At 35.0% G+C, this 20749-nt stretch overlaps 3 protein-coding genes across 4 annotated transcripts in view; 2 read left to right on the top strand and 1 right to left on the bottom strand.

The window, feature by feature from the left end:
• Nucleotides 1-2145: 2145 nt before the first annotated feature.
• LOC113074301 (mucin-13-like) lies at nucleotides 2146-6285 on the bottom strand. Its single transcript, XM_026247073.1, has 5 exons — nucleotides 6196-6285; nucleotides 5866-5903; nucleotides 5672-5768; nucleotides 5353-5541; nucleotides 2146-3095 (listed from the first exon to the last, which is right to left on the bottom strand). The coding sequence occupies exons 1-4, from the start codon at nucleotides 6276-6278 to the stop codon at nucleotides 5436-5438; spliced, it is 324 nt and encodes a 107-aa protein (XP_026102858.1). The 5' UTR covers nucleotides 6279-6285; the 3' UTR covers nucleotides 2146-3095; nucleotides 5353-5435.
• Nucleotides 6286-6884: 599 nt separating this feature from the next.
• On the top strand, nucleotides 6885-15972 carry LOC113074300 (PDZ and LIM domain protein 5-like). The gene is made up of 6 exons (XM_026247072.1): nucleotides 6885-7399; nucleotides 10061-10259; nucleotides 11906-12086; nucleotides 13687-13807; nucleotides 14007-14122; nucleotides 15131-15972. Exons 1-6 carry the CDS (start codon nucleotides 7324-7326, stop codon nucleotides 15218-15220), a joined length of 783 nt encoding a protein of 260 aa, XP_026102857.1. The 5' UTR covers nucleotides 6885-7323; the 3' UTR covers nucleotides 15221-15972.
• Nucleotides 15973-19515: 3543 nt separating this feature from the next.
• LOC113074299 (bone morphogenetic protein receptor type-1B-like) overlaps nucleotides 19516-20749 on the top strand; it is a 61409-nt gene continuing 60175 nt past the window's right edge. For both annotated transcript variants that reach the window (XM_026247070.1, XM_026247069.1), the window contains exons 1-2: nucleotides 19516-19639; nucleotides 20151-20207. The gene's annotated coding sequence lies outside the window, so the exon portion shown is untranslated. The remainder of the gene's footprint in view (nucleotides 19640-20150; nucleotides 20208-20749) is intronic.

Genomic DNA, 20749 nt, shown 5'->3' with positions numbered 1-20749 from the left:
AGAGAAATATATGTTGCCTGGAGTCTACATCATGTTAGAAACATTATTTTGCAAGCGCAAATTCATTAATAGTTCAAATGCCTCTTGCCATGAAGCATTTTGTGTTTTGGCACAAGCAGCGTTTCTCTAACAGACCACTAGAATTCAACTTGCAGTGATTAATTCTGTTACACTTACACTGATGCGAGAACACTTGCACCTCAGACAAACAAAGAACAAACTGATGGACTCATATTATCAATAATGGAAACAGGTCAGCACGTTTTTCTCTCAGCACTGTTGTGAAAACATCAGTACTTTCTCTTTCTCTCTGCTCAGATGCCTAATGCTTCCTTACTCTCCCTATCTCTCCATTACAGTCTTCCTCTTCCTCTGAATCTCTCTCTTCTCCATCTGCAGTGCAGTGCTGGTTTGCACATATGCCACTGATTCGCTCCGAGAGAAAATAAAGCCCCTCTGGATGAGATAATCATCAAAACATACACAATAATCTCGTGCAGTGCACGCTGGGCCTGGCTTTGTGTTTAGCTCTGGTATCATGAAGCAAATGAAGGTTTAATAGAGAGGAGCAGCCTACCTCTGATTCCGTCTTCTTCTTTTTTCTGTTTCTCTGGATCTGTCGTTCCCAGATGGTTGCCTTACTGATCTTTTGACTGTAACTCTTCCTCCGGCTGCCGTCCCTGCCGTCTGTCGCATCTCTTTCTGTTTCTCTGTGGTTCTCGCTCTTCCACACACATACACAAACCCCCTCCCCTTTCTATCCTCCCTCCCCTTCTACCTCCTCCCCTTCTCTCCTCCATTCATCCAGTATCCCCCAGTCTCTCTCTCTCTCTCTGCTGTCATTATATCACCAGAGACAGTAGCAGGTGGGTGTTGTAAGACACACAGGGGCCGTGTTGCCTCCATTGCCCCCCACCCCATCCTCTGTGTCTTTTTTTTTCTTCTCTTTAGATTATCGTGTCCACTTGAGCAGCTCTGAAAGCCTGAGCACTCATTCACTCACAGTCAGATGGAAGACATGGAGGTAGAGGCCCTCCACATCCCCCTCCTCGCTCTTGCATAGGCATGCAGTGTATTTACATGTGAGTGTGTGTGAGATTGTAGATGGATTAATCCACAGTCCAAAGCTGGGTTTAGTGTAGTCCTGAGCTGTAGTATGGGTCATTTTAGGTACAGTAAGGTTCAAAATATAAGACCTTATCGAAAATCTGATTGTTTTTGTTGTTGTTGTTGATGTTTTAATTACACCTTAATTTAAATTTGAGCAAAGTGTTTTAAAATAGTTAGATAGGCGTGCAGGCGTGTGTGTAACCCAGTGTGTGCTTTGCATAGGGCCATGTGGTCTTCTTTGACACAGTAGCATTGCATAAATAATATGGATGTTCTTCAGTCAGAGGCCCTCATTAACGGGTACAGGGGTCGTCAAGGGTTGAAAGGCTTGTTTGGGGCTTCTGTCTAATTAATTCAGAGACATCTGTTACAACTGATCTGACTCTAAGGAAAAGATTTACAAGAGTCACTCCATCACACACATGCACACACACACACTCATGGGTAATAAAAGGTAATCTTTTTAAATGGCTATTTTCCCAGTATATCTTTAAAATTTATAGTGTGTATGTTATTTTCTCTTATACGGACAGCATTTTTATTTGAAAATGTATATTCAGGTGGCTTACGATTTCCTCTAACTTATAACTTTTCAGAATTAAACAATGGATTTAACGGATTTGAAAATGTGATTTTATGATGATTGTTACCAAATAAAAACATATGCTACTGCGGCCATGTATTTAAAAAAGGTAATAAACCAATGTTGAAAAAAAAAAAAAAAAATGTGGAGGCATATACAAGAATAATTCGTCAAATTGTAGATAACTATATCTTTAGAAATTTATTTCCTTTCATTATACAGAACAATATGAAACACTTCATACAAGGAGCATAACATTTTTTTTTACAAAAGCTTTATGTACAGGTAGAAAATATCCCAGCTACACATAAATAATTATATATATATATATATATATATATATATATATATATATATATATATATATATATATATATATATATGAAGCAAACAGACAGCTGAGTAAACAGTGCCATGTTCTGTTTTAAATAAATATATTGGCACGACTACAAAGGACACATGGTTGTTTACTCATCATCATTGCATAATTCTCCTATTCAAAAGAAAACATCACAGTCAGGCACAGAGATCAATTTCTGGTGGCATGCATTGTCCTGGCATAAAATAAATTAATTCTTTGGAGGAGATATCAACCAAAAATGCATAACTGAATGTACCAGTTCTGTCTTTCATGACAGATAAATCTTAAAACACACACACACACACACACACAACAGACATTGCATGTTCTCTCCTACAAAGTGCAGTTACTGTCAGAATATAGATCAGATGCATTAGTACTACTGGATTACATTATATATTCTGACCTTATTGCTTCCACAGATGAGAAATTTAAATAAAATATGCCAAAATATGGTTTAATATTACATCCTTTATAATAAATTATTTTGTGTTGAAAACCACAGAATACATGAATGATCTCTGTCTGATAACAAAACTCTGAATATGAAATGTGCAGACAAAACAAGAAGTGAAAAAAAGACGAGTGGTTAAGCATTCATCTCACATTGTAATACACAGGACACGTTTATCAAGCTTGTGCTAGGAAAACCCAATCATCAATGCACTTTTAAGAAGTGAGCACTTTATCCTGGGTGAAAGAAATTTGGAATTAAAACAGTAAAATTTATATATATATATATATATATATATAAACGTATCTCTCAAATGCTGTTTGTGTATGCACTTTGAGTCTGTGATCAGCTGTATGGTTTTGACAGCGTTAACATTCATGAAACATTTTGATCCAAGGCCTTTTTAATAATTCACGGTGCTACTGCACTCTTTTCTTGTCCACTGGCTTTCTCTGCTGTTTTCTTCATCTCTTCTCATCTCCATGTATAAAATAGGGGTTTTCATGACCCACCAGATAAGAGTAGCGTGTGGGGTTTATGTCCTTAAAGGTCCTCATACCATCTGTTGTGAGGTCAAACGAGCCCGACTGCAGAAGAAATGATAGTTCATTTTAGCCACAAACAGGTAAACACAACCCACAATGCTTCATTCTCTCAGCACATCTCATTTTATAATACCAGCATGCAGGAAAAACACAATAACTAGCTTAAAAATTCATGCAAAGCTTATGATGGCATGCAAACAGGTCAAACCAGAGATCAATATTAAGATCTCATCCCAGACGCGACAGTAATACACCTCTCTTTGTGACAAGATGCCAGTCACAAAGAGAAAAGAGGCAAAATAAAAGCAAATCAAAAATAAAGGAATATTCCTTCTAGGTTAAATACGTAGTTGATGACAAAGGTGTTGTTGGTGGTATGTTCATTATTTTGGTAATGCTAATGCTGCAGAAGGTGCACACTTTAACTTACAGTTGTATTTAACCCAAAATATTCCTTTACATGAAAGAACTTGAAGACCAAGGTCCTTTTAAAGCAAACCAGTTCACTTGGCAGACATATTTCTTATGCAGTTTTCAACCATACAAGCCGTGAAAGATCCAAATTTATGGAAATTAATAACTAATATTAAAGGTTTGGGTCTGTACGATCTTTTTTTTTTTTTTTTTTTTTTTTTTTAAGTATCTTATGCTCACCAAGGCTGCATTTATTTAATACAGTAATAGTAAAAAAAAAAGTTTAAAATATTGTTATTTAAAATGTAATTTATTCCTGTGATGACAGAGCTGACTTTATTTCAGTGTCTTTCAGTGTCACATGAGTGTACAGATCTCATTCTAATATCCTGATTTGATGCTCAAGAAACATTTTTTGTATTATCAATATTAAAAAAACAATTGTTCTGCTTATTATAATTTTTTCAGGATTCTTAGACAAATAGAAAGTTTTTTTTTGAACATTTTAGCTGTCTATTTTAACTGTGAGATGGGACTTTCCTTTCCTACAGCCACCTGTTGAGCATTTCAGTAATGCAACTGACTCTTTTCAGTTTAAGGCGGAACCACAGCTGGTATGTTGTGCATTCATATATGTATCAGTGGACCGTCCCTGCCTTTTACCATCCCTGACGACACACCAGGACACACCAGGAGTCACTGACTTACCTTTCCTCCAATCTTCTATAGTCATAGTGTTTGGAGTGAGGAGAAAGCAAGCCCATATACGGTACACCACATACACAACACAACAACCATTAATATGTGCACAGACACACACACACACAAAGAGGTTTGTTTACTAGATAACCATCACAAAACTTGTACATCCATTATAATTAAATTCTGATTTCATATATTAAAGTTATGAAATATACTCAGGGATAGTCCAGTTTCCCAAGTACTATGTTATACGGTTAGCATTCAGCTAACCACAAATGCAATTGTTTCACTAATGCAATAGACCCTCTTTATATGTGCCATTGTTAGGAATACATTTTCTCATAATGGGCTTCAATTATTCAGCCAAGAAATACGTAGAAGAAAGTTAGCATAATCCAATCTTTGTATCAATCAGGAGTATGTCATTGGAGTTCAGCTGGGCAGGCAGAGTAAAGATTTGCAAATGGACAAGGGTTTGATTGAACAGATATTGAGATATATATGGCACGTGGCTGATTCTATGATTGGTGTTAGAATCACAGGGCACATGCAGGTTAATAGAAGAATTTCAACTTACAGTGGGGTCATTTCTTAAAATTAAAAAAAAAAGAAAATAAGTATAATTCATAATATAAAGTAAGCAATATAAAATAATATTGTGAATATAATTTTACACTACTGTAAAAGTTTGGGGCCTGTAAAAATGGTTTAATGTTTTTGAAAGACATCACGTATGCTTACCAAGGCTGCATATTTTATTAAAATACACAGTAAAAAATGTGAAATATCATTACAATTTAAAATAAATGCTTTTTTTTTTTAGAATATATATTACATTTTTATTATACATTTTTCCCTGTGATGGCCAAGCTGAATTTTCAGTCAAATGATCTAATATGTAGGTTTTCTCAAGAAACATTTCTTATTATCAATGTTGAAAACAATATAATTATTATTAATATTTCTTTATTTATTTTTGTGGAAATTTGCCCCCAAATTTTAAACAGTAGTGTATATGCATACTTAAATTTTACAACAGTTATTCTGTAAAAAAATGTCCACACATAAGCTTGTCTTTGAAGCAGTACAAAACCCACTGTAAGTTACAGATAAGTGTAACTGCTTCAAAAGGTTAACTGGTTATTAATTATTTGTGAAGTTTTGACTGAAAGGATGTACTCACCAATCCATTACTGTAGTCTTTCTTTCCTGGCTCTTCAGACATCTCTAGACTGTTGCCAGTGGCATCAATGCTGGAATTAGATGTCAGATTGACACGTGGAATACGGGTGATGCCCTGAGTGGGCCACGCGGCCTGGAACTCCTCAGCAGGGTACGGGCTGTTGAAAAATTGCTGCTTGACTTCTTATTGCTGTGAAATAAACAATAAACACACAAATTGTTAACAAGTGGGATATGTAGATCCATAAACAAGCATAAAAGTCTCTCGCACAGAGACATTCAAATGCACGTCCTATTCCTGTCGTATCATGAACACTCACCAACGAGTCACACAGATGTAAATGAGAACAGCCAAAATCACAATGAGCAGAATTCCCCCTAACACACACGCCACTACCACTAGAGCCAACAAAGAGGCTACACAGAGAGACAAGGTCATTAGAAACACATATACATACAAAATGATTACTTTAATGGTTAAGAATCAAGAAATAATGTAATAATAATATCTTACAGTCATCACAGTTGAATCCAGAATAGCCAAATGGACATCTGTTAAAAAAAAATTAATAAGGGCATGAACATTACACTTATCTGCACTTCTGCAGTTATATGACTGTTGTAATATTGCCTTGACACAAGGGGGCAGTAGTTTCTATTAAAATACACTGATCATTGAATAGAGCAGCTAAGTTTGTGACAAGGAAGCAATCAAGTATTTCTGAACATTCATGTTTGAGTTGAGTTGTATGACTGTGGTTCCAATAAATGGAACAGATAAGTTACTCAAAGACTTTGTTTTACTAAAATGATAGTGTGAACAAAGAAATTAAATAGTTCTCACCGAACACAGGTGTTGTTCTCCGCTTTGTAGCCACTAGGGCAAACTGTGAAAATAATTAGTAAATAGTAAATAGACAGAATCATAGAAAGATGGTAGAGCAGACAGAGAAAAAAAAAAAACATGAACTAAACTATGTATTGTCTCAGGTTCAGCTTATTAGTGAAGGAGAAATAAAGTGCTCTGATGAAAACCTAAACACTTCTATATAAAGTATAAATTGTGAAATATTATTATCATTTAAAACAGCTGTTTTCTGTGTGAATCTGTTAAAGTGTAATTTATTTCTGTGATGCTCCGCTGTATTTTCAGCATCATTCCTCCAGTCTTCAGTGTCACATGATAGATAGGAAGATATATAGATAATTACAGATAATTACATTTATATACACATATAAAAAAAATTTAATTTAGAAATTTTTCTTCATATTAAAAAAGAAATACATTTACCTCTCAAATTCTCCTTACCATAATATTTGGTTGTTATTATTTTTTCTAGATAGTGATTCTGATTATACTTTCGTTACTGTAATACAATAAAAAAATATTATTTTATTTAAATCAGCATTGATTGTGATGTAAAATTTTTACAATTTAAAATATATTCTTTTTGAGCAATTTAAAGCAATGAAAATTTGATTATCTTTCCAGATGTTTAATTATAAAATATTTATACAGAATTTTTTTTTCTTATAACTTCATCATGCAACTCTTTGCTCACATGAGGTGCATGAATTGTTTAACATATGTTCTCACACACAGTATTTTCTGTAAAGCAGAATATAGTTTTTCTTTCTTCTCATTTCGGGTGAAGTGTGACCCGCACATGTCTTGGACAGGTTTCGGGACACATCTCAGCAGCTATTCTTTATTTGCCATTGGTTTAGTTCATTATCAAACCATCTGGGACTGCTGTGCTTGATCAGTCTGCTCATACATGCTTATAAGTGACTGTAAACGACATTCAAATGAATCAGGCTTCAGAAGATGATCTGAATGTGCTCGCAGAGGTTTCTGATGCATGTTTTGTCATCTAGCGGGGTTTAAAGTCCCTTTATTTCTGTCTCTGTCTCCAGCGAGGCTTCAGAGGAGCTTCAGCCCAGTTCTCATGCCACGTCTTCAGTCAAAACCATGAGTAAAGCGTCCGCTGGAGCCCCGCGGCAGGGCAACGGTGTCCCTCCAGCTTCAGCCAAGAGCAGCGCCGCAGGTCAGACCTTCAGCTCTTTACTGATCACTTCCTGTTTGTTCCTTAAAGGGACGGCTCACCCCAAAAAAACAAGCATTCTGTCATTCTTTCACTTAGGTCAGGTTTGAGTTTTTTAATAGGAGTGAAAGAGTGAATTCTGTCTGTCTCTATTGCAGAGTAACTCCAGTATTATTTATATACTATTTTAGATATTTATTGATATTTTGAATTATTTTTTCATATACACATACGTTTTTAAAGTAATTATTAATATTATTATAGTTTTATTATATTTAAAATGTTACTTTTTAATTATAAATCTCTCTCACACACACACACACACACACACACACACACACATATATAGCGTGCTGCAGACTGATGCTTGGAGTTGATGCTTGTAATCGAGAGCTGTGTTTTATTCAAGAAGACTCGACTGAAATGATTAGAATCGCTTCACAGTCAGACGTGTTTAGTGGAGTTTCTCAGGGTGAATGTTCGCTCTGTGGAGAGGCTGATGTATTACACAGAGCCGCTGTATTGTGGGCATGTGTTTGGTGTTTACCCATCATGCTCTCTGGGGGCTCTTAAGAGCAGTGTGCTGACAGGCGTTGTGGCTGGAGTGACGGCTGAACACTGGTATCTGTGTGTGATGTGTGTGTGTGTGTGTGTGTGTGGAGCGGGCGTCACATGCACCAGATTCCTGGTCTGCTCGGGGCGTTCACCAGGAGCTGCGGGTCACCGGTTCGGCTGGAGAACACCTCCTCAATCATTCGTTTCTCTGAGGAACCTGCAGCCTCTCCTTCACACGCTCACAATAACTTTATTTTTAACACTAAACTAGCTTTAAGTGTTTTTATATATTTATAAAATGTATTTTTTAAAAATATTTATAAATCTGGACTGTCTGCAGTGTTTTATACTACTCTTTTTTTTTTTTTTAGTTTATAATATTTAGTTATAAAATGTCTGTTTATAATAAAATATGTCATAAAGGAAAAAGAAAAAAAAGTAATAAAATAATTTATATAAACAAAAATATTATTCTTAGTATCATATTCAAGGATTTTTTTTGTTTTTCTGTAAAAATTCTGTAAAAAAAAATTCAAACCAGAAAGAAATTGCTTTCTAGTTTTCATAAAAACATAATTTATATATATATATATATATATATATATATATATATATATATATATATATATATATATATATATATATATATATATATATACACACACACACACACCTACACACACAAACCTACAAACACAAATTATTGTTTTACAATTTTATACTGTGATTTTAATGTATGTAAATACTACACACACACAAACATACATATAAACACAATATATTATTATTATTATAGTTCATACATTATTATTTTTATGAAGAAATACACTGTTTCAATTATAAATTGATAAGATTTTAAACTTAGTATTATATTTAAAAATATGAAACTATTTTAATGTAAAATAAGGAATTGACTATGTATTCAATTGTATAAATTTTTTGTAACATTATAATAGTTTTATATTTTAAAATCTAAAATTTGCCTTGTTCCCACATGTGCAATGACAATAAAGTTGAATATAATCTTATATAATACTACAAGTTTAAAATATGAATAATTAATCATATGAATAATTTTTTCTATTTAATTTATTATAGTAAAATTTATATTTTAATCTAACTTTATTTTAAAATGTTTAAATTAGAATTTTATTGTATTGGGTTACTATTGTATTTTAAAATATGGTTAAATAATATTAATATTTATTTATTTTTTATATTATCGTTTCATAATAATAAACTTAAAACATATAAATATATAAATGTTAATATTTATATACGTACTTAAAATGTAAAGAAAATATGAAAACTCACTAGACCTAGTCTAGTTTAGTATAGTTAGTATAGTATCTTTTGGCTTGCAGAACGGTGTTTTTGTGAAGAAAAGCCCTCCGTAGTCGACCTTACGATCGGAGACCTGCTCCGTTTCCTCCTCAGCTGACAGGAAGTGCTCATCTTATCTCACTTCAGTCTCAGGAAGTGACGATTCCTTCAGTAGAAACCCGTGCTGACTCAGCTGCTGTATCCTTGTGACCTTTGACCTCAAATAATAAGTATGCACACATTTATTGGCACATCAGTTACTCTGATTTCTGATCAGAAAACACTAGAGCTTAATTCTCAAAGGTGTGTTGAAGATGTCGGTCTCACACACACACACACACACACACACACTTCCTGTACGAGCAGATCTATTCTCATCGGCTCGGGAACCAAGAGTGCATTCGCTGCTTTGAATCTGAATGAGCCGCTGTGTGCTGCGCCTCCGCATGACCTCTGACCCCACTGTCTCTCCGGAGGCGGGCACAGAAGAGAAGGCTTGTCCGAGAGAAGGGATTATTTTGCCAGGTGTCTCCTCCACTTCTGGGAATGTTGTTTTTTTCCCCGGCCTGAGTAAACCAATCCATTGTTCTGCGGGGGCACGGTGTGGATGTCCCGTCCCTTCAGAAGAGATAGAGTTCGTATATCTTAACCAGAACTTTCCATCAGCTTCGGTCACGCTACATAGCCGCCCACAATATCACGATCTCATTACCGTAACACAGGGGCTACTGTGGGTGAAGTTCAGCGAGGGGTCGCCCAGATTGAAATCTGTTTCTCTTTGATTAGGGTTTCCCAAAGCAGGTGCACCTGCGCCACAGACGGGCCCCTCATTCGGACGGGTCAGCAACAGCCTTCCCAAGGGCCCGGATCGACCCGCGCCTCAGCCTCACCCCAGTGACCAGGACGATTCTCTGGTGCAGAGAGCCGAGCACATCCCGGCGGGGAAACGCACACCTATGTGTGGCCACTGCAACATGGTCATCAGGTGAGACACACACACACACACCTTCATCAGGACACGTCATGTGTGTCAGTTAACCCTCTGCAACTGATTTTAAAATGGGTTTTTTAAAGCATGAATTTCGAGATTTAATGTTTTCAAGTGATATATAATTTCTGATGATTTCTAAAATGTGATAGAGAAAAAGGCAACAAACTTTATTTTATTTATTTATTTATTTATTTATTTTTAACAAAGGTCAGAACTCCTGTTATGATGTAGGTTTTTGAGGTGCACTCTTGCCATAAATTAAATCTAATACTTTTCCTACATAATAAATAATAGAAAATAGATAAGATATCTATTCAGGAGTCTTAGACCTTTCCAATGATATATAGTTTGTCATGATTAGATTAGGATTTAATTGTAATATAGTAAAATAAATGTGGGCGTCCCACCAAGGGCCGAGTGACAGTTAACAGGTTAATGCATTTAATGCAACAGTTCAATAAATAATAATAATAATAATAATAGCTCAACTTCTCAGATGAATAGTTCCAATCACAACCAAAGCAGAACTTCTTCTCCAAAAGCCTCTTTCGAATCGGTTCGCATATTTGTTGTCCCAGCCCTAATTGTGATGGTGATTGATGGGTTTGGGCTGTGATTGCTGATGTTTCAGGAGCTCTGACTCCTTCAGCTCGTTCGGTCTCCAGAGAGTAGGATCTGTTACGCCTCCGCGGCCGCCACAGACTGTCAGACTCCGGCCGAAGCGCCCTGACATCCAAGCTTCGAGTCTCCTCTTTCTGCATCTGATATCACCAGTGTCTGTTGTTTTCCCTTCAGGCTAATCATCCGATTTGTCACTGCATCCCGCTCACCTCGACAGATTCTCCACATCAGAACGGTCTTTTTTACAGCGTCACAGATCAGAGAGCTCGTCAAACAGTGAAATTAAACGTGCTTCGAGCAGTAATTAGCTCAGAAGTGATCGTTCATCTTCTCTGTACATTAGTGCTGTATGTGTTTTATGAGGAAAACCATTTTTATTTACTATTATTGAAAATAAAAAAATACAAACGTTTTTTATTAATTAATATATAAAAATAAGACATGATAAATAATAATAAAACAATTTTTAGATTATTTTTTTTTTATTAATTGTCTATTTGTATTTATTTAAAGTTTTTACAATTACTTTTTAAAATAATATATTAGTTAGCAGTATCATATATTTGTGTCAGTGGTGATACGTTTGATTTATTTATTTTTTTTTCTTACAGGATTCACAGATGAATAGAAAGTTCAAGAGCAGCATTGAATTGAAACATAAATATTTGTTACATTATAAATGTCTTCACTCTCACTTTTGACACATTTAATGTTTCCTCGATGAATAAAAATAAATTAGTAAATTAATAAAATACAATCTGACTGACCTCAAGCTTTTGAATGAAAGTGTTACATTTGTTACAAATTTAGTAACCATGGAAACCTTCTCAAGACCTTCATGTTTCTACATTAAAATAAGCAATGTTGCCTTGGCCAGTTGCTGAAATTAAAATAATAGTATTTGATTTCAGTCAACATGTGTTTCAAGAAATGAACATGTTTTAATCTGTGATAGCTCTGAGTGGTAGAGGTGTCGCTGAATGATACTAAAGCATGATATTTGTGTCTGTGTCTGGCAGGGGTCCGTTCCTGGTGGCCATGGGTAAATCCTGGCACAAGGAGGAGTTCACCTGCTCTCACTGCCGCAGTTCTCTGGCAGACGTGGGCTTCGTGGAGGAGCGTGGCTCTGTGTACTGCGAGCGCTGCTACGAGCAGTTTCTGGCCCCGGCCTGCTTCAAGTGCCAGCAGAAGATTCTGGGGGTGAGAGGTCACCTTCCTTGTGTTCAGAGTGCTGATTCTGCAGCGTTTGGGAATGATTCCTCAAAGCGTGTGTCTCACTGGACTGTGATTAATTCAAATCAGTGACGCTCGCTGCCAACTATTAACTTCAGTGGTGTGACAAAATTAAACATGCACTGCTGTTTGAAAGTTTGGGATCAGTAAGAATTGTAATGTTTTTAAAAAAGTCTCTTTTGCTCATCAAGGTTTCATTTATTTGAAAAAAACTGAAAAAAATAGTAATATTGTGAAACGTTATTGAAATTTAAAATAACTTTTTTCTATTTTAATATGCTTTAAAATATAATTTATTTCTGAATTTTCATCAGCATCATGACTCCAGTATATTTTGAATTATTTAAAAGAAGTAAAAGTATCACTTTTTTTTTTATTAAACAGTACCACTGTTTTTTTAACATTAATAATAAATCATCATATTATTCATGATTTCTGAAGATCATGTGACACTGAAGACTGAAGGAATGATGCTGAAAATACAGCGGAGCATCACAGAAATAAATTACACTTTAACACAGATTCACACAGAAAACAGCTATTTTAAACTGTAATAATATTTAATAATATTATGTTTTTTTTAAATGTAGTTTTGATCAAATCTGAAACCGTAAATTCTCCTGTGATTAAAGCTTGATTGCTCCATCATTCCCAGCCTCCCTCCTCTCGTTCTCTCTGTGGGAACAGGCTTTAATCGGGATCATAAGGTCTGGTTTATCTGCTCAGATGTATGGCAATTAGTACTTGACATGAACCTGCCTCAGAAACACACCAGACGTGGAGCTGCTCGGGCGGATAATGAGCAGAGATAAACCTCCTTTGATTTCATCTACGAGATCATCATTAGATCAGAGATGTGCTCCGTTGATAGATCTGATCAGTGTGTTAGTCAAGATCTGAAACTAGAGTTTGTGTTTACATGATATATATGTGTGTACTGTTTATTTATATTTATATAAACACACACACATACAGGTATAAATTTAAGAAATATTTATGTGCGTGTGTATTAATAAATTAATTATATATAAATATATTTCTTAAATATATACATGCATGTGTGTTTTTTAAATATTTATATATACAAATAAATAGGCCGTACAATTATTGATTTAATTTACATAAATATTATAAATTATAATAACTACTTGTTGTAAATGTATTATAATATTTAATATAATATTATAATAATTTGTAATGTATAATATTTTATTATAAATTATTTATAAATGAAAACTATATAATTAAATATAATTTGTTAATTAGAATTTGTAATATATATAAAACTTACTTGATATTATAAATTCGAAATAAATGTCTCTATCTGTCCAGGCCTTTAAAAAAAATCTTCTTATACATAGATTATTTTTAAATATATATATATAATTTAAAAATAAAGTGTAAATAAAACACTTACTAAAATGATTAAATATTATTTGTCATGTGAGCATTAATTGACATCTAACATATTGACATCTAATCTGAAGGCTTACATTAGGAGGTTGTGTGAAATCTGGTTGAGCAGAAGCTGCTGTAGATGTAACAGTGGCTTCTCATCTGTTAACAGGAAGTCATCAATGCCCTGAAGCAAACCTGGCATGTGCACTGCTTCCTGTGCACCGGCTGCCAGAAGCCCATCCGAAACAACACCTTTCACCTGGAGGACGGCCAGCCGTACTGTGAGACCGGTGAGCAAGCCCCGCCCACTGCCTGTCAATCAATGACCAGCACAAACACTTTCATTCGTGAATCAGACTGTTCTTGATTCAACAACATCACAAAATACAGTAGTGTAGTGCTGCTAGAGTAATGAGCACTGACGAGTGTGTGGTTGACCTGGTGTGTTTTCTCTCTCTCTGTGTGTGTGTGTGTGTGTGTGTGTGTTAGATTACTACACCCTGTTCGGCACCAGCTGTCACGGCTGTGACTTCCCCATCGAAGCGGGCGATAAGTTCCTGGAGGCGCTGGGCTTCACCTGGCACGACACCTGCTTCGTCTGCACGGTACGAGAACTACAGAGGGGTTCTGTTCCCAATAAAACACACATCTGACTCTCAGAAGACTCTTTTGTGAATCAGATTGAGGTTTCCACTGGACCTTAATGATATTACTGCGACTACTGCTGCAGTGATGACGCTAGGAGTGGAAATATATGAAAATAGTTTAATAAAATCATTCCAGAAGTTTCAAGAACTGAATGATCACACACTTAATAACTAGTGAATTTATGAGATCACAGTACTAGTATCTACAGTACTTTGTAATTACAAGGTTATTTATTTATTGAATCATTTTGGTTGATTTACAAGTTTTTTTTTTTTTAATTCACTTCATGTATTTAACTTATATACCAACTTTATATATTTATTTACTTAATGTATTTTAATCTTTACTTCATTGTTATTAATTAGCTTATTTAATTTACTTAATAACTATTTAATTGCTTCTCATTACATTTTCATTAACTATTTGTTTGATTGCTTATTGTTTATTTATTTACTAACTATATATATATATATATATATATATATATATATATATAAATTGTTTGTTTTTTGTTTATTTTTTTACTTATTCACTTTTTCATTCAATTTTTATACAATTCATTTATTTACTTTATTTTTTTTTTAATAATAATTTATAAAAAATTACATTTATTAATTAAATAAATTAATAATTTATTTACTTTATTATCTTTACCATTTCTAACCAATAAAATGTATCCATTTTGAGAATTATAGACTTTCTCATGACTTACACAAACGTATTATTTTTCCATGACTTTTTCAGGTCAAATAAAAATCACGAGTATTTCCCCAAGACCCTGGGGAAGCCTAATGTTTTAATAAAACAACAAATGAAGAGCGTTCAAATGACATCAGAAATATGTCTGTTTTAATTGTGTTGCTGTTTTAGTGTATTTTAATGTTTGATTTGTCTAGCTGTAGCATGCAAACCAGGGTTAGCCTCTGCTTGAGCTGATGTTGTGGTGTCTCTCTCTGGTCCTGTAGGTGTGCAGCACGAGTCTGGAGGGTCAGACCTTCTTCTCCAAGAAAGACAAGCCCTTGTGCAAGAAGCACGCTCACAGCGTCCAGTTCTGAGGACGGCCAGCGCCTCGCCGCTCATATTTCACTCTCCTCAGATTTATTTTAGTACATGAATGTTTTTGCGCTAAGAGATATATTTGCTTCAGATCATGAGATGGGGATCCGCTTTAATCATTGATCTGCCTCCTATATAAGGTTCAGTGTTGCATTCTGGGTGTTTCGTCTGTTTTTGAGCGACTATCATGCGATGCAGTGTTTTACTCAGATCCTAACAATGATAGAGCATAATTCTGACATGCTAAAGATATTTGACTTGTTATTTTTCAGCGTCTGTAAGAGTATTTTTCACACTGGTGAGATCCGTTAAGTGCCGTCTCTCTCCTGCATCCCGCTGCAGTTTGACCAAGCTCTCTTTATGCAGGTATATTTTATATTTATTGAGGCGGGATGGATGATTTCAGAGGCTTTCCGTGTGTTTTCCTGCACTGACAGTGTCAGTGCGTTCAGAACGGTGATATTTAATGTTTTAGGAGTTATTCCTGTGCTCTTTTATATGTCAGGTTTGTGGGATGTCTCACCGTCTCAGTGCCTTTATTTCTATTAATATACAGAAATACTGTATGTTTCATATTTAAGCATAAAAGTAATTCAGACTGTTTCTAATCGTTAGCACTTTTTTTTTTTGAAGCTAATAAGGGTTGGTGGTTCATGTGCATCTTTATATCTTTATCTGTTCTAGTTTTCTGTAATACACTTCTTTATTTCTCAGATGGGATGAAAAATAAATCACTGTTCTTCTCAAAGTCTCAGAGTGTGATCGAAATGCTTTCTTTATGCAACATGGCTCACAGCATCTATTGAAAACTGCTATTATCATTTCATTACTTGGTGTGTGTGTGTCTGTGAGTGTGTGTCTGTGTGTCTCTGAGTGTGTCTCTGAGAGTGTGTGTGTCAGTCTGAGAGTGTGTGTCAGTCTGTGTGTGTGTGTGTGTGTGTCTGTGAGTGTGTGTCTCTGAGTGTGTCTCTGAGAGTGTGTGTGTCAGTCTGAGTGTGTGTGTGTCAGTCTGTGAGTGTGTGTCAGTCTGTGTGAGTGTGTGTGTGAGAGTGTGTGTGTGTCAGTCTGTGAGAGTGTCTGTGAGAGAGTGTGTGTGTGTCTGTGTGAGTGTGTGTCTGTCTGTGTGTGTCTGTCTGTGTGTGTGTCTGTCTGTGAGTGTTTGTCTTTGTGTGCGTGTCTGTGCGAGTGTGTGTGTGTGTGTCTTTGTGTGTGTGTGTCTTTGAGTGTGTATTTGTGTGTGTGTGTGTGTCTTTGTGTGTCTTTGTGTGTATTTGTGTGTGTGGGTGTGTCTTTGTGTGTGTGTGTGTATTTGTGTGTGTGTACAAAGACGACTAATTTATGAAACGGCTGATTTTCAGCTCAACTAAAATAACTAAAAATATAATAAAAAACATATTTAAATTTAAAAAGAGAAGGCAATCACTAAAACTACCAAATTAAACTAGGAAATTTATAGAAAAATATATTTAAAAACTAAAATAATAAAAAAAACATATAAAATCATAAAAATGACAACAAATGTACTAACACTCGATCGACAATCGAATATAAAAACAAAATCTAAACTCAGATAACACACAAAAATTTAAATATTCAAAGTATTAACAAAAACTATTATCAGTGAGACTAGAATAGCCCTGCGTCATCAGAAACACATCACTACTGTAAATGCTTTAATAAAGAGTGTCATTGTGTATTTCGTGGGTCACCTGAGCTCGATCCCTGGGTCTCCAGATCCCAAACCATCACTCCACCACAACCACACACACTGCGCTCGCCTTTCACATGAGCACAGAGTATCTCAGGCCCCGGGAAACAGATATTCACCAACACACACCGCCTTCCGGTAATAACTGGGTTTGCCAGTAGGTGCAATGCATGTTCATGATCCGATTATAGAGAGAGATAACCGCATTAGTCCTCTATAACTTTTAGACATACTCTACCAGCTCCAGGATTATGTGTGTGTGATAATGATCAGTGATGGGAAGTCTCACACTCTTTATATATATGTATGTGTGTGTGTGTGTGTGTAATATATATGTATATGGGAACACGAAAAAGTGTTTAAGCATTAACAAAAAAAAAGTGTAATACTCCTTTAAAATGTTGTAGCCCACATCCCCCCCCCCCCCAACAAAAAATGCAAAGAGTTTTCTGTTTTATTTAATTGCAATTTTGTTTTTGTTTTTCTGAGCAAAAAATACATATCATACATTTTCCCCTGATTTACAGAAGTCACCCAGTAAAATGTCATTCAGTGTAACAAGCTTGTCAGGCATATTTACAATAAAAATAAATTTATGACATATTAAAAGACTAATTACTTTCACCCCAAATACTAAGGAGCTGTAATTTTACATTTTTATCAAATTCCACCATCCTATGTTTTGCCCATTTGTCAGTAAGAATTTTGAACTAATTTAAAACGCTATTAAATTTAGTATGCTCCATTATTCATTTAGATATTTTAATATGTACATGTCAGAATAACCATGTTTTTTTAATTTTACCATAAATATTGTGTTACACTGAATGAAAATGTAACATTTCAACCAAATTTTGACATTTTATTCTCCAAATACTTATTTAAAACCTTAAAAGTAGACATTTTACTTACATTTAATGTGCTTTATATGGACAGAATCACTTTTGTAAATGTTTTTTTTTTTTTTTTTGTAAATTCCTCTTAACGTCTTTGACTATATATATATATATATATATATATATATATATATCCTTTGTATTGAAAATTTTTTTTTTAACAGAATGATACTATGATATATTATTAGGCTATATAAAATAGAATAACATATTAATGAAATTATACTCTAAATAAGAAACTAAAACCGCCAGTAGGTGGCAGTAAATGTCTTAATGAATAAGTCATTGAGTCGTGCATTCATTCATTCATTCATTCATTCGATTCCTTCAAACGGCTGATTGATTCAGGAGTCAAGTAAACGGCTCGAATCATTGGTTCACTCGATTCATTCAAAACACGGATTCATTCAGAAATTGTGTGTTGCTTGGAGTTCTGCTGTGGCTTTAATAGGTAATATTTGCGTTGGCAAAACTGAGCAAAAACAGACAATATTGTGTCTAGAATAAAACACAATATTAAGTTCTTATTTATTGAATGTTTTTTTATAATCAATAGGGCTATCATATCTACGCTCATGTTTGTATTGCTGAACTATATAATTCATATGATATAAAAATTAGACAAAATCTCATACAGGGTCATGTAACCTCTTCATCACTAATAACTGTAGTGTTTTTTTTTTATTATTATTATTTTTATTTTTTTATTGAAGGGTACAAACGTGTAAAACCATCAATAAACAAACAAATATTTATACAGACATACCATACCAGAAAAAAAGAACAAAAACAAAAAAACATACATACATAGAGGTGGAAAAAAGAGAGTATTAAGAGGATTCGGGAAGTAGGTCATAATATTTATACAAAAGTTTTCCATTCTTCTTGTTCTTTACAAGCTTGTGTGATTTAAGAAGCATATTAAGTTCCAAAATATAATGTTTAAAACATAAGGAAGACTTGCTTCGATGGATCGTATGTGTATGAGATCAAAGTATCGCGAGAGCAGACGACTCTTTATTCTTTTGAAACGCTCTCGCGGTACTTTGATGTCAAACACCGATCGATCTGCGCAGCGCCGCTTCAAACACACCTCATGAAGTCGAATTATATAGTGGTGTATTTTCTTCCTGTTTCTGTGAGGTTTGAGCTTTTTATTTTATATAGGCCTGTGATAAGATATACTATGTTTTCCTCACAGTGCAGAACTTATATTTCACAGGTATATTCTCCATCTATGAAGGTCAGAAAGTCATCAATCAAGTTGGATTTTTCCTGAGTGAATGAGATAAGTCTTCTGCGTGCAATTCTTCGCTAAACCAACAGATGTAATCGAATAAGAATTTAATTTCTAATTATGCATTCTGTGTAAATATTTCTTGTTGGCCAAAAAATGCGCCTCATCTAGAATTGTAATTCTATAAAGTAGGCCTAAGTGTATTTCTATGAGAGCAGCAGCCTCAATAATAATCAATAATAGCCTCATACAATGTGTTTTTTTAGCTTATAGTGATTTTAACTTCTGTCTTAAGAAGCATCATATTTGTTTTTAGATCGTAATGTTAAAATGTATACCTGTATATTTGTTTTAATAACTGTTAATGAGAACATTGTTTCATTGGATGAAGTGTTTTTCTCTGAAGCGTCACTGGTTGGAGCCTGTGCGCCACACACACACACACACACGCACACACACACACACACACTGAAGGAAAGAAAAGCAGCTTTCCTCCTAGAGTGGCTCAGAGAGAGTCTCCAGCACAAGAGGCATGGAGTGATGGATCTCCAGATGTTTCTGTAGTCGGACTGTGGAGGTGAGAGGATGAAGGCTGTGTTTCTCGAGAGCTCTGTGAGTCGCGCGCAGATCTCGGCTCGTTCGCGCGCGTTTGTGTCGAGCTCGTATTTGCGAAAGTTTCGGCGTTTTCTCGCGAGTGTGTCAGGGTCATTCTCACGAGCTGCTGTCAGCACTTGGGAAAATAAAGTGTGGCTGATGTGACGGACGGAGAAACAGTTTTTATTTAACTGCATTCATGCATTTGAATTAATAGGCTGTGTAGAGCTTATTCTTAGATGAGCTTCGATTTTCGAGCATGCAAATGATGAATTGTAATGAAACCAAACACATCCAGCTCTCGTTGTTTGGAGTATTCTCGAAAGTTTCTTCTTGACTTGTTGCTGAATTGCGGTTTGATCAGGGATGATTCCTGAAGGCGTTTTACCGCTTAATTCTATAGGCTTTTAAATCATGTTGCATAACTCCTAAGGATATGATTTATTGCTCCTCATCAAGGTCTTACGAAATATTCTCTTTGACTGTTCTTATAGATGTTGAGAGATCTGAGCATCATAAATCCATAAGGAGCTTCATTCATCTGGACTGAGGTAAGACAATTGGTCAAATTACTTCGAGACCATAATGAAATGTGTTTTTTGGTGGATAATGTTTTCATTCTGCATTTGATTCCTCCTCGTTGAGTTTTGCATCAGTGATTAATTGCTAAATTAATTAAAGTGTTGCGAAGAAAGCTGAAGTGAAGAAGTGTTTTACAGTGTCTTCTTTTAGTGTCACCAAACTGAACTGGAGAAAATAATGACTGTTTTCAAACAGTCTCCCTAAACACCCTCCTCGCCTGCCATTGGTCAGTCACGCAGGTAGCCCCGCCCCCGAACTCACGCCATTGGTTAAATTAGAAGTTGGGCCGTTTTTTAAGCAAATCAAGTTTTAAAAGTGTTTAAAGTATAATTTGAGATATAAGAAAGTATTTTACCATTGAATAAATGACACTTCAGCTTTCAAGACAAACACTTCATTTATACTCTCTGTGCAAGAGATAAAGCTCATTACATCTTTGGAAAACTAGTTTACTTCAGTACTAGTTTGTTTACTTGCTGAATACTATGCTTTTACTCTGTAATACTTGTTT

The sequence above is a fragment of the Carassius auratus genome, unplaced genomic scaffold (genome assembly GCF_003368295.1).
Source record: "Carassius auratus strain Wakin unplaced genomic scaffold, ASM336829v1 scaf_tig00014222, whole genome shotgun sequence".
NCBI lineage: Eukaryota > Metazoa > Chordata > Actinopteri > Cypriniformes > Cyprinidae > Carassius > Carassius auratus.
The sequence above is the reverse complement of the archived record's forward strand: the minus strand, read 5'-3'. Positions and strand labels throughout refer to the sequence as shown.